The sequence below is a fragment of the Columba livia genome, chromosome 1, assembly GCF_036013475.1.
Source record: "Columba livia isolate bColLiv1 breed racing homer chromosome 1, bColLiv1.pat.W.v2, whole genome shotgun sequence".
Taxonomy (NCBI): Eukaryota; Metazoa; Chordata; class Aves; order Columbiformes; family Columbidae; genus Columba; species Columba livia.
This window is the reverse complement of record NC_088602.1, coordinates 5,120,104-5,133,144: the sequence shown is the minus strand read 5'-3', so window position 1 is coordinate 5,133,144 and position 13,041 is coordinate 5,120,104. Positions and strand designations below refer to the sequence as shown.

Genomic DNA, 13,041 nt, shown 5'->3' with positions numbered 1-13,041 from the left:
GCCAGGAATATAATACGCTTCTGTTGCTTGCAAATGGCCTGAAATGCTTTGAAACCATAGGAGTGTATCACCTCCACGTGTTGCTCCAGTAATTATTTTCAGTGTTAAAGAAGTGTTGTATTTCAGTCTCTATTTGCTTGGCCTCAGCCTCTGTCAGGAGGATCTTGTTGTGTCTTAACTCTGAGCATTTCGGGGTCATTAGAAAAGACCACAGGGTCTTGAATCTTCAAAATCTGACCCAAAGTGTGATGGTAACAAGCTTTCACATACTGCTTCATTGACAATGCTGGTAGGAGCTGAGTGTGTGCTGAAAATAAGATCTTCACACTGCTGACTTTGTTATGTTTACCTGGTGCCACTCTCTTACCTATAGATTACCTGTAGTAGAGCTGTGTCTCCTGTAAACACAACATTTTGTATATTCCTGGTGACGTACAGCAGAAAATGAGGCCTGAGGAGCCTCATCAGCCATTCACTCCTGCTCATGGCCTCAACTTCTCTACTCGTACAGTGAGGATAATAAGATTTAGATGTCTCAAAACTCATGTGCATCATAGGTCTGTCCTCCAGTAGCTTCAGCTCTAAGCTTTGCATGGTCTAGGCTTGTAAACAAACGTAGAGATACATACTATAAATAATTTACGCTTTCTAGGAGAGGCCTGAAGGTAATATGACAGCAATGACTTCCTTCTTCTAATAGAATTTTTAGTTCGTTATGTTGACCGTACAGCCCAAGCTCATATCCTGAAGGGGTGTTGTTGGAAGGAGGAGCAGGGGGAAAGCATCTGTTTTCATTCTGGCTTCTGTTTTGACCAGCGAATATAATGGCACATGACCGCTGATCCGACAGTAATCCGGTTATAAAAGTCTTCAGAGTTACTGCACCAACCGAATTAAACTCGATTACATCCAATTATGCTGAAAAGCCAGACAACAGCTCTTAGCTTGGGGTGAAGTAACTTCTTGCGATCACATGTGGGGAGGCCTCATGGGGTGTCAGGAGGATAATTGCTCGTTTGCTCTACCACAGAGCACCATCTGCTCTTCAAGTAATGCCTGAGGATGTGGGAGTACACCAGGGTCGGGTGAGCCCAGCAAAGACTTCTTCCTGCTTGTTTTATTTCCATTTGTTTTACGGTTGCTTATGCTGGTGGGTCCAGCTGCAGTCAAAGCCGTATTGTGCCAAATAGTGTCCGTAGAGGGAGTCCTTTCCATGCAGAGCTTCTGCTCTCATCAGGAGAACAAGAAAAAAAGCTAAACGTAGCTGCTAAAAATGTATCTGGAGCCAGGCAGGAGGGTGTGCATGGGGAATTGATCCATCCTAGAAGGAAGGACCAGGTATGGAGAAGCTTTGTCTGGGCATGAAGCAGAGAAATATTTCAGTAGCGTTCTGTCCCAGCTCAGCACCAGGTGAAATTATTTGTGACTGTTCAGTTTACTGAGGGGAGCAGGACTGCACTGCAGCCCAGAATAGGAAAACCCATTTAATTATCTTTGAGTGTGAGGACTGGCTGTGTCCTCTGGCTCTATCCACAGACACTGTCCCGCTCAGCACCGGCCCCCTCCCCGTGCTGCCCAGTCATCTGCATCTGTTCTGGATGGGATCTGTTGGCTTTTGCCAGGATTTCCAGTGGAGAAGGGACAAAGCAGGTTTAACCTGTTGTTTTCCCATCACCACCACCAGCGACTGGACCATCAGGTCATAGAATCATAGAATAGTTTGGGTTGGAAGGAACCTTCAAAGCTCCCCCAGTGCCACCCCTGCCATGAGCAGGGACATCTTCACCAGCTCAGGTTGCCCAGAGCCCCGTCCAGCCTGGCCTGGGATGTCTCCAGGGATGGTTCATCCACCACCTCTCTGGCCAACCTGGGACAGGCTCTCACCACCCTCACTGTAAAACATTTCTTCTCACGTCTGGTCTGGATCTCCCCAAGTCCAAGGGATCATGTGCGCCTTGAACACTGCAGACCTGCGAGTCATCCCTTCCCTTCTCTCTTTATTCAATCTCTATTACGGCATCAGCTCTGATGCCCCCGTCTTTGACGGAACATGGTTGTGAAGATGCTTCAAACTGTCTCATTATCTGATCAAAGCATCTTGTGCTATGATTCCCCCCGTGAGTGGAAAGCAGCCAGTGCTGCTGGAGCTGCTGTCTTATCATGTGAAGGAAAGGACCGTCTTGTGGTTTGGCTTCGATTGCGGTTGTTCTGGGCTTGCTGGGCTCTTTTAGGGGGGGTGCAAAGCATGAAAAGACTTAAGTTCTTGAAAGATATTATTTATTTTTTTTTTAACCTTGAAAAGTCTTCATGAAATAGAAAAAAAAAAGCTGCTTCCATCTAGCTCTGCGGCAGGAACTGTTTTGTGAAGATAAAGTCAGGTCGTATTGTTGTGGAGCTGGATCTCATGAGATGGAGTGTTCGCTCAGAATTGAAAAGCAGGCAGTAGCGCCGAGCAGCACAGCGGATTTTTAAAGCTCCCCCTCCCAGCCCCCGGCATAATTCAGTTTATATTAACCTCAGCATAGGGCATTTCCAAGGGATTAGTGCCTGGCTGGGGTGAGTAGCCCAGAGCATTTCAGCCAGCTGGTCCCTAATTCCTGGGAAGTGCCCTGTGTCTCCATCCATCCATCCATCCATCCGTCCATCCATCCATCCATCCATCATCCACCCATCCCCACTGTTCACACCAGCGACCTGCTCTGCCTGCAGCTTTCCCGGCTGCCAGTAGATGGCACAGCTCATTTAAATACATTTGGAGCAGGCAGGAGGAGCGGTGGGCATTGTGGTTTCTTTCTTGGAAGTTGAGATTTTTCACAGGTTTCAGTTTCAGCCAAGAACAGGGAAGCATGCTGAAGGTCACCATTCAAAACCCCAGAGGTTTCTATAGGAGCAAGTGTCACTTTTTCGTGCACCCTGGCACATTAAACACGCAGCACAAGGCCTTTTTCTTAGAAAAGAAAAGGTATATCTTTCTGCCCTACGATTTCTTACACGGCATCTCTTTATTTCTCCCTTGCTATGCCTGCTAATTCTGCTGTTCCTCCTCCAATAGCTCCGGCTGGCAGAGACGCATTCTCAATGGTTTCATATAACTCCCTCGTCGCGTTTTTCCAACGCGGGGATGTGGTTTTTCACAGTTTTCCACCAAAGCTGCTGGCTGTTCGCTCCGACTCCGGAGATGTTCGCACTCAGCTGGGGCCAACCCGAGTTCAGGCTCCGCCGCCGCTTGGAGGAACAGCTTGAAGACGGTAAAACTGTTACGAACGTGCAAGCACTGCCAAATCAGAGCCGCCTTCATGACATACGTCGTCTTTAACTGTAACGTTTGGAGGTAATATTTGTATTCTTGGCCAAATGCTTTAAGTGGGGCCAGTATTATAAGGCATCGTAACGTCGTTACATGCATTGGATCGTATGTAATCTGGCAGCCCGGTGCCAGAATTAACTCGCTGTTCCCACCCTGCGTACAGCCACAGTGGAATTAGGGAGGCACGTTCGTGTGGAGCGTCTTTGTTTCGAGTGTTTCTCTGCACAGAGCTTATATTTCACGTTTCACGAGCATATTTAAGTGTACAGAAAATGCAAGCTGTTTCCCATCCAAAAATCCCAGCAATCTGGGGTGCTTGTATCGGGCATCACCAAAAGCAGCAAAAAAAGAATTCATGGGGTACTTCATGTTTTGGACACCGTTTAGATATATCTGGTGATATGACCAAGTCAGTAAATGTGATGCAGAATAGGGGATGAGCGGAGGGAGAGGATAGTACAGCGAGGGAGCGGGGTAATGAAACAAAGGCTGTCATGGAATATGTAGAATAATTCATCCCAGTTCACACGATGGTAATTATGGAGCATTTCTTTAAACATCCGTCGCCCAAATGAAGTGTTTCAACTCCACCTGGTGAAAGTTGTTAACATAAAAATGCGGACAGGGTTCTCTGTAACTGGTCTTCAGACTGATACCACTTTGCATCGGTGTCAGAATGGGCGAATTCCTAACCTGTGAATCATTAACGTGCCCCATGGAACAGCTTTGCACGATACCTGTGTATTAATAATGATCCTCTGCGCTCCATTAGGTCCTTATAAATCCCCAGCGGGTCACCAGCCTCCCTGAAATCGCTCTGGGTTTGGTAAGATCTCCCAAGTGTGGGTCACTAGAATGTGGTTTTCCCTGCGAATGCTCCAAGTACCTCTAACCCAGGAGAGTTTTTGGGTGAGACTCTTGCTCTTGCATGGTGTAAATGGATACGGCACCGCTGGCCGTTCTCCCCTGCGCTCAGCTCCATCGCACACACCGCATCGGGCGAGCTGATCCGCACGGAGATCACGCAGCGCTTCAATAGAATCAGCCCCTGCCTTTGGGCAGTGGAAAGGTAGAAAAAGCTTTTTTAGCCTTTGCGTTTCACTGGCAGAAAAACAAAGCTGTTGGGAAAAAAAAAAAACAACAAACCACACCATTCCTAACAAATGACATGCGTGTTCTTTAAGGGGTTATTCCCCTCTTGTATGTATTCAGAAAGATGATAAACAACATATGGCTTAAGTGTGCTGTCCCCATCTTGAAAAGAGGTGTTGTGCCTCCCTCCCAGAGGCGAGCGGGTTGTAATTACGGCTCCGAAGTGACGCAAGATCCCCGGGCGAGCGGCGTTATATAAAGATTGTTGTTGTTTGACATAGAGCAGAGCATCCAGCCAGCGCGGAGCTGTTATTGCACCAGCCACGGCACAAACCACGTCAGGAGGGACCGTCCCTGCCCACGGAGGTTGGACAGGCAGGGAAATCGAGGCAGGGATGATTGAATGTGCCCAAGCAGGTTTGGGGCAGAGCCACCGTATGGAGACAGGTCTTGGAAATCCATCCCCGAGTTGTATTTTCCTAATTAGTGGGCGGCCTGAGAGTGTCTTGAGCTGGGAGGACTCGGCTTTTCTGGCTGCCCTGCCCAGGTTTTTGCTTTTAAGGATGCAGCAGAAGGAGGGTGAGAGCGTAATCCTGCTCGCAGGGAAGTTTTAGTGCTGCCTGAACCGGGGAGAGGATCAGACTTTTACATGTACGGTGTTTCTAGATCTGGAAGGTGATAGTTAATCTCAGCCAGGGTATAAAACGCTGTAATACGAAACCCGGCTCGTCTGTGTGAGACTCCAGTGGCAGTCAAATCCCCTTTCAGTGGGCACAGCTCCATTATTTAAAAATCAATAATAAAATATGAAGCTTTTATCGATTCCCCTCTCTTTTTTTTAAATCCAGGAGGTTTTTTGCTGTCTTTTGACGTTTGGCTGTTTCTTGCCCAACCTCTTTGTTTTCTTTCCTATGGCATTTTCATCTCCCACAAGCCCCCCAGCGCAACGGGGCGACCCTCAGCCTCTCCTTTCTGGGGTGAGAAGAACCTTTTCCCATCCAGAGAGGGGAAGGGTCCTGGGGAGATTAAACCTTAGAGGGGTTGCGGCGGGGGGGGGTGCGACTTTTCGATGGAGACGCCGTGCTGCGCTATGGATAAAGTTACTCTATGGGCAGTGTATGAGTGCGGGGGGTGGACGGGAGTGAGAAGCAGCCCCTCCCGTGTGGGAGGGAGCCCTCGGGGGGGCCGGGCAGCCCCTGTTCCCCGCGGGGTTTGTGTCTTTAACGCGGCGGGAGGCGTGGTGAGCCGGGGAAGGAGCCGGTTTCCTGCTTCCCCGCTCGCAGCTCGGCGGTGGCGGCGGCGGGGGGAGGCGCTCGTCGCCCCCCCCTCCATCCATCTATCCATCTATACATCCATCCACCCACCCACCCACCCACTCATCCATCCCTTCATCCACCCGCCCACCGCTCTCCATGGGCCGGCGCTGCCGGCGCTGAGCGCCCGGGGAGGCAGCGCCCGGTTGCGGCCGCGATGAGCGGCGGGGAGGTGGTGTGTTCGGGCTGGCTCCGAAAGTCACCGCCGGAGAAGAAGTTACGGAGATACGTAAGTCTCACGCTACCCCTGTCTCATCGCTACCCCTATCTCATCGCTACCCCGGCTCCGGGAAGGGGTTCCCCCCCGTTCTAATCTCCCTTCCACCCCCGGCAGCCGCCGCCCGCCCCGCTGCACCTGCCGCAGGGCGGGGGTGCCCCTTGCCCGGGCTGGGAGGGTTGGTGGTGGTTGATCGTAGCTCCTGCTGCTCCCTGAATTTGGGTGGGAGCATCTCGGAGCCCCCCCGGCTCGTCCCATGCTTGGCAGCGGGGTGATGGGCACGGTCGGAGCGGTGCCCTCCTCCCCTCCCCGGGTTTGGGGCAGTTTTGCTGCGCCCCGCGGTGACCGGGACCTGCGACTGTCACACCCCCTCCTTTGAAGCGGTGCGTTTTAGGGGAGGTTGGGAATACCTTTGTCCCAAAGACTAAAGGTAACACATCTCGGATCTCCCTCCCCCGCCCCCCCAACATCCCCATAACGGTCGCTTTCCCCCTCCCCATGCACGGTTCCTATTAATCATTGAGCGTTCCGAGCCTTTGAAGATATCACCGGTAGCGCTTCGATAGCCTTTTGTGTCGCGGGCGGCTGACATCAAACACTTCAAAGAAGTTGTAAAAAGAGGGTCCGAGTGCCAGCCCCATTGCGTTCCCCACTCGCCGAAAGAGATAACTGCTCTCTGCGCCCTCCGCCCAAAAGCGTCTCACCCGGCGTTAGAGCTCAGAGACGCAGCCACGTCGAGCTGCCATCCTATGACTCGGCACGTCGCTCCCTGGGGTGACGCCGGGGTCCCACTCCCTGGCTCCGGTGACCAACCTCTGCCAGGTTTTGGTTGGCGGGGATGCAGCCTCCGGGAGGGAGCTGGACCCTCTCCCTTGCTGAGGGGGACACCAGACGTATCGTCATTTGGTCCTGTGGATTTTGGGCACAGCGGGCGGAACAAGTGCAGCTGGTGTCTCCTCAGCGCCTGTTATCGATTGATGGCAGCGTGAGAGGGAGGTGGGTGTCTGTAGTCCTGTGTCACAGGCTAGGGCAGGGCTGGAGGAGTATCTGATGTGTGATCCAGAGTTTTTAGTCTGATCTGAAGTGAGTGCAGCCCCATAGGCTGCATCTCCTTGCGTTAAGCTGCGTGTCTGGTTGCTCTCGGCAATCCTTGTGCGCCTGATCCCATTCTGCGGGATGTAACTGTGAGGGAATCTGTTTTTTCCCCCTCTCTGTCACCCAAAATGTACCGAGGCAAAGGTAAAACAGGGTGTTTACATGGGAAATATCAAACCTCCAATGTATGGAGCTTTGTGGGAGATGAGCAGAACGACTTTGTGCACGCTGAACTGTGGAGGATGCTTTTAGCTTAATGGAGCAAAGCACCTTCCTCCCGCAGAAATCAACTAATTGCTGATCCTGAGTCACCGGTGGCCTTAACTCATCAAACATCATTAGCTCCCTGGCATCTGCCCCGTGAAAGGCCGCTCACATCGCCTTCTGAATATCCAGCTTGTGCTCTGACATTCCAGCGAGAGCCGAATAAGATCTGCCAAGCACTCTATATGAGGGCGCGACACACCAGCGGTCAGCACTGATTTCCGACGTGCATAAGAGCGCTTTTCATCCAGATGCATCCCAAAGCGCTTCACAAGCCACCTATGTCCTCAAAAAACATCTCCGTCCCCCCAGGAGGAAGCGCGGCCGTGCCGATGTCCCCGGCCGTCCCACGCGGGCTCAGCGGGGCAGGAAGCGCCGCGAGGCAGATGTCACTCGAGGGGATCACCGTGTCGGAGCCGTCCCGGCGCTGTGGTCAGTGGGACTTCCCTTCCAGGCACGCCGGCTGTGCCGGCTTCCTGCATCGGGGGCTGGACTTGAAAGTGTTGGGCTTAATTCGGGCCGAGTCTCGATTGGCGATGCACCATCCCCTTGCTTTTTAATGCATTATTATTAATATCGTGAGTGTTGGTCACGTTCTCTTTGGTGGTGGTTCAGAGCAGCTCAATGTGGTAGAGCCCGAGGCTGATAGCTTTGCTCCCCCAAAACCTGCCTTCATCTACAACAAACCCACATGGTTGATCTTTGATTTTTGTGCAGAAAAAGCGAGTTTTCAGCCACCGCGGTGCTACACCGGCCTTTGTACGGACTCAAAGGCAAGGCGCTAAATCGCTGGCTTTGCCACTTTTCTTGTGCCTTCAGTTTATGTTCTGTTTGAGACCTCAAAGGAGAAATCTCAGGCTGCAGGATGCTGCTAATCGGGTTTGAAGTTCCTGCTCTGGCTGTATTGACACAGGGTAGATGATAGATTTATTTTATTCTTTGACAAATGCATTTCAAATGTACGTGTCTGCACATGGGTGTGTTGCTGACTCTGGCCTTGAAGTGCTGTGCTTTTATAAGCCTAGCTTTGTTTTGGTTTTACTTTTCAAGGAGATCCTTGGCAAGAGGGGAAGGTGCTAAATTTTCTTTGTAACTTCCATCCAGAGTGGTTGGGGAAGGGACTTTTCTCCACATCTGATCCACACAACATTAATCTACATTTACCACACTACCTGCTTGGTTTGACCTCAGAGCATTGCATTTAGGTGAGATTGTTGGATATTTTATGTCGGGCCTCTCTGTACAATGCTCTGGGAAATACCAGCATCCAGAGTTTCTCATGTTGGGTGACGTTCATCTGATCAAACGATGACTGCTGCAAGGGTGAGATGGATTTTACCTCTTTTCTGCCTCATAACTGGGGACAGGGGCTCATGTAGACCCTGGGCAGTTTGGCCATGATCACAGACAAGCCTTTTAGGTGCTGCTATAGTATTGAAAATAAAAGGTAACCAAACAACTGAAGGTCAAAAGTAATGGTGATACCAAAATACCACCTTCCACCTCCATTCTACTTGGCGTGCCAAGATCTATCAGCTGCTTCATCCAAAAGGATGCTTCTTATAACCACCCTCTTCATATTATAGAATCATAGATTCACAGAATAGTTTGGGTTGTAGGGACCTTCCAAGCTCATCCAGTGCCACCCCTGCCATGAGTAGGGACATCTTCACCAGCTCAGGTTGCTCAGAGCCCCGTCCAGCCTGGCCTGGGATGTCTCCAGGGATGGTTCATCCACCACCTCTCTGGCCAACATGGGACAGGCTCTCACCACCCTCAGTGTAAAAAATTTCTTCCTTATATCTAGCCTGAGTCTCCCCTCTTTTAGTTTAAAACCATTTCCCCTTGTCCTATCGCAACAAGCCCTGCTAAAAAGTCTGTCCCTACCTTCTCCCCTTCTGCCTTTCATGCATGGAAGGATCTCCTTGAACACAGCCACAAAGCACAGAGCTGCCCTTCAATTCTCCTCCTGGCTCCTCCTTTAAACACCTATGCAAAAATATAATAATAATGAAACAAAACAAAACAACACAACCCTTAAACAAAACCCTTGGCTGTAGCTGTGTGACCGATGAGCCGAGACCAGCGCATGTTGTGCCGTTCTGTTCTGACTCACCGTCTGCTGGTGCTCCCTCGCTGGACGTGCCTGTCTGTTGTCTCCCGAGTTAGACGTGGCTTTAGAGCGGTGGTTTGTGTCTCTCCACTGCCCGGCACGATGAAGTTCACGGTGGGGGGGGCTCTCTGGCTGAACAGCAACATAAAAAATAACTGCTGGCGTTGTAGAGGAGCTGTTAGCTCCCTCTCATTAAATCAGTGCGCTTTGCCTCATTTATGTACCGTGAAGTCAGAGCGTTTTCTGTCTGGCTGAGACGTGTGTCTACAATTCTGACTAAAACAAAAGTCTTGCACTAGTTTTATGATCTTTTAGTGCTTCCCTCCCCACACTGGTTTAACTGGGGGGAAGGCTTGGCTTTGTGCATCAGAGGCCATTTTTACATCAAGCAGAAACAGTTTAATTAAGGTCATGAGAAGACCTTACTTCTCTCCTGTGGGGTGGACAGAAGAGGTTAAGGGGGACATAACAGGCTGATTTACGAATTGCAGCCTTATTCCCAGGGGTAACTCCCTGATGAAGGACTTAGAATCATCGAATCATAGAACAGTTTGGGTTGAAAGGACCTTCCAAGCTCATCCAGTGCCACCCCTGCCATGAGCAGAGACGTCGTCACCAGATCAGGTTGCTCAGACTTCTTTTGGCCCCCAAAGTAGATCCTTCATATCCTGCTTGAGGATGCATAGTGAGGATGTCCTCCTGAAATGAGGACATAAAGATGTGGACTGAAGTAGCACCACTGGAGCAGAGAAGTCTTCGGCTGCTCAGGTGGTGGAGGTATCCGGTGGAGTTTGGTATGATGCTAATTGGGACGAAATTTTAGAGCAGGGGGAGAAGAAAGGAAATCCCTTTAACTCTGCATCAAAATACAAAAAAAAAAAAGGTATTCAGCAAAGTGGGTTTTTTGGTTGGTTGCTTTGTTTGTTTTCTCTTTTCTCTAAGGAGTTTTAATGGGTAGGTGTCATGATCAGCTGTGCCATGCCTGATTCAGGATGCTCCCTTCTACCGAAAACAGTAAACAGTTGCAGAAACTCAGGAGAAAAGCACCAAAAAATGGGCAGAAATGTAGAAAAGACTGAAGGAAATGAGGTTGTTTAGTCTAGGGATGAGAGGACTGAGAGGAGAAATAACAGTGCTCAAGTATGTCAAATCTAGCTGTGATGGGGAATCATCGAATCATAGAACAGTTTGGGTTGGAAGGGACCTCCAAAGCTCACCCAGTGCCACCCCTGCCATGAGCAGGGACATCTTCACCAGCTCAGGTTGCTCAAGCCCCGTCCAGCCTGGAGAGGGAGTGAACTGTTCTCCTTGGCCCGTGGTGGGAAGCCAAGTAGTGCTGAGCTCAAACTGTGGCAAAGGAAACAAGAGTTAGGGAAAATGTTCCTCAGCTCTGATTGCCAGGAGAGCGGAGCAGTGGAGCAGATGGTTTAGGATGGGCTTGGAGTCTCCATCGGTGGAAGTTTCGATGGGCAGGTTGGCCAGAGAGCAAAGTGCTTCAGGAGAGCTGATCCTGTTTTGAAGCAGTGGAATAAATTCGACAAATTCTCCAAAATTCCCTTCCAGTGCTGGTTTAGGTGAACTTACGGATTTTGAGCGTCAGGGAGAGAGAGCAAAGAAGCTTTTGGGCACAAATCATGTCACCTGGACCTGCTCGTGGCACTCTGGAAAGTCTTTTTAGCCAGTGCAGACAAGTTTTGACAGTTTTGACAGCACTGAACTCTTTGGCTTTGCGTCTTATTCCAGCTGTCAAGCTGCACCCTGCTCCTCCCATGTCATCTCCAGGCTTGATTCAAAAGAGACCATCAGATGTTTTAGCTGTTGTCATCTGCCCCATGATTCAGAGGAGGGACCAACACTTGCTCCACCAGAGAAGGTTTTGCAGGAAGGTTTTGCATTTTGCATGCAAGGGCAGCGCCCGCCAGCGCTCCCCAGCACCACCTCTCTTGTGCAACACCGCACAAAGGTCACGCTCCATAACTTGTTTCTCTGCTGCATCATTGCTGATGAGTCAAAACAGACAACCTCTTCCCCGCAACCTTCTCTCAGGCTCGTTTTGTTTGGGTGTGGGAGTGGGTTCCTTTGCCCACTGTAGTATTTTCCGGGTGCAATCAGACGGTGGTGTGTTGCCATCGTGATGCTCTCGATCTAGTAACTCACAGCTACGTGAAGGGTGGTTATAGAAATGGTGGAGTCAAACTCTTCCCAGCTGTGGCAGGTGACAAAAGAAGAGGCAACACCACAACCCAGCTTTGCAGATTCAGGTTGTGTGTTAGGAAAACCTCTTCACTGGGAAGATCGTGGTGTAGAGGAGCAGGTTCCTGCAGAGGCTGCAGGGTCCATCTTCACAGAATCACACAGAATCCCAGAATGTCAGGGGTTGGAAGGGACCTGGAAAGCTCATCCAGTCCAATCCCCCCGCCGGAGCAGGAACACCCAGATGAGGTTACACAGGAAGGTGTCCAGGTGGGTTGGAATGAATGCAGAGAAGGAGACTCCACAACCTCCCTGGGCAGCCTGGGCCAGGCTCTGCCACCCTCACCGAGAAGAAGTTTCTTCTCAAATTTAAGTGGAACCTCTTGTGTTCCAGTTTGAACCCATTACCCCTTGTCCTATCATTGGTTGTCACCAAGAAGAGCCTGGCTCCATCCTTCTGACACTCAGCCTTTATATATCTCTAAACATTAATGAGGTCACCCCTCAGTCTCCTCTTCTCCAGCTCCAGAGCCCCAGCTCCCTCAGCCTTTCCTCACACGGGAGATGCTCCACTCCCTTCAGCATCTTCATGGCTGCGCTGGACTCTCTCCAGCAGTTCCCTGTCCTGCTGGAACTGAGGGGCCACAACTGGACACAATATTCCAGGTGTGGTCTCCCCAGGGCAGAGTAGAGGGGCAGGAGAATCTCTCTGACCTACTGACCACCCCCTTCTAACCCACCCCAGGTACCATTGGCCTTCCTGGCCACAAGGGCCCAGTGCTGGCTCGTGGTCATCCTGCTGTCCCCAGGACCCCCAGGTCCCTTTCCCCTACACTGCTCTCTAATAGGTCATTCCCCAACTTTGGAGGTGTTGAAGACTTGTCCAGGAGAAATCCCATCTAACTTGCTCTAGTCCCACCTCAAATGCGAGGCTGGACTAGAGACCTCCCAAGGTGCCTCCAACCCAACATTTCTGATACCTCTGCACAATGTGGAGCCACCCAGCTAGCAAGCAAAGTAGCTGCTTTAGCGCAGCTCCCTGGGTGGATGGTTGGTCCTTGTTTGGTTTTCTACCAACACAAGCAACCTGAGGGAAGTGCTGTGCTGTGGCAGCTCTTCAGCTGCTGCAATTCAAACTGGTTTGGTCAGGGTTAACCCAAACGTTTTCCCGAGGCATTGCATTGGCCAAGGTGGACGTGCCCATAGAGGTTGGGAGACCACGTGTTGTGTGGGGAGCGAAACTGGTGGATTTTCCTGGTGCTTTGGCTTTGCTAAGGCAGCTTGAGCGAATCTTCAGCTGTCTGTCATGACTTCAGAGCTGGCCCGTGGCCCTGGCGAAGTCCCTGGTGGATGTAAAAGATTGATGATGGCAAAGCACAGGTTGAACTTAAGAAAGACAAACAATACTTGAGGAAAGTGTAAGAGGAAGCTGGCTTCATTTCTCTTT

General features: G+C 50.7%; 1 protein-coding gene across 3 annotated transcripts in view; it reads left to right on the top strand.

Moving 5' to 3' along the window:
- The window catches only part of GAB2 (GRB2 associated binding protein 2), a 118,462-nt gene that overhangs the window by 4,732 nt on the left and 100,689 nt on the right, over positions 1 to 13,041 (top strand). The window contains exon 1 of one of the 3 annotated variants that reach the window (XM_065030424.1): positions 5,647 to 5,941. The exons of 1 other annotated variant lie outside the window; for it this stretch is intronic. In XM_065030424.1, coding sequence (XP_064886496.1) covers positions 5,870 to 5,941 — 72 coding nt within the window. In that variant the 5' untranslated portion in view covers positions 5,647 to 5,869. Of the gene's footprint in view, positions 1 to 5,646; positions 5,942 to 13,041 lie in introns of those variants that run through there. One more of the 3 variants, XR_010466252.1, reaches the window with a different exon arrangement.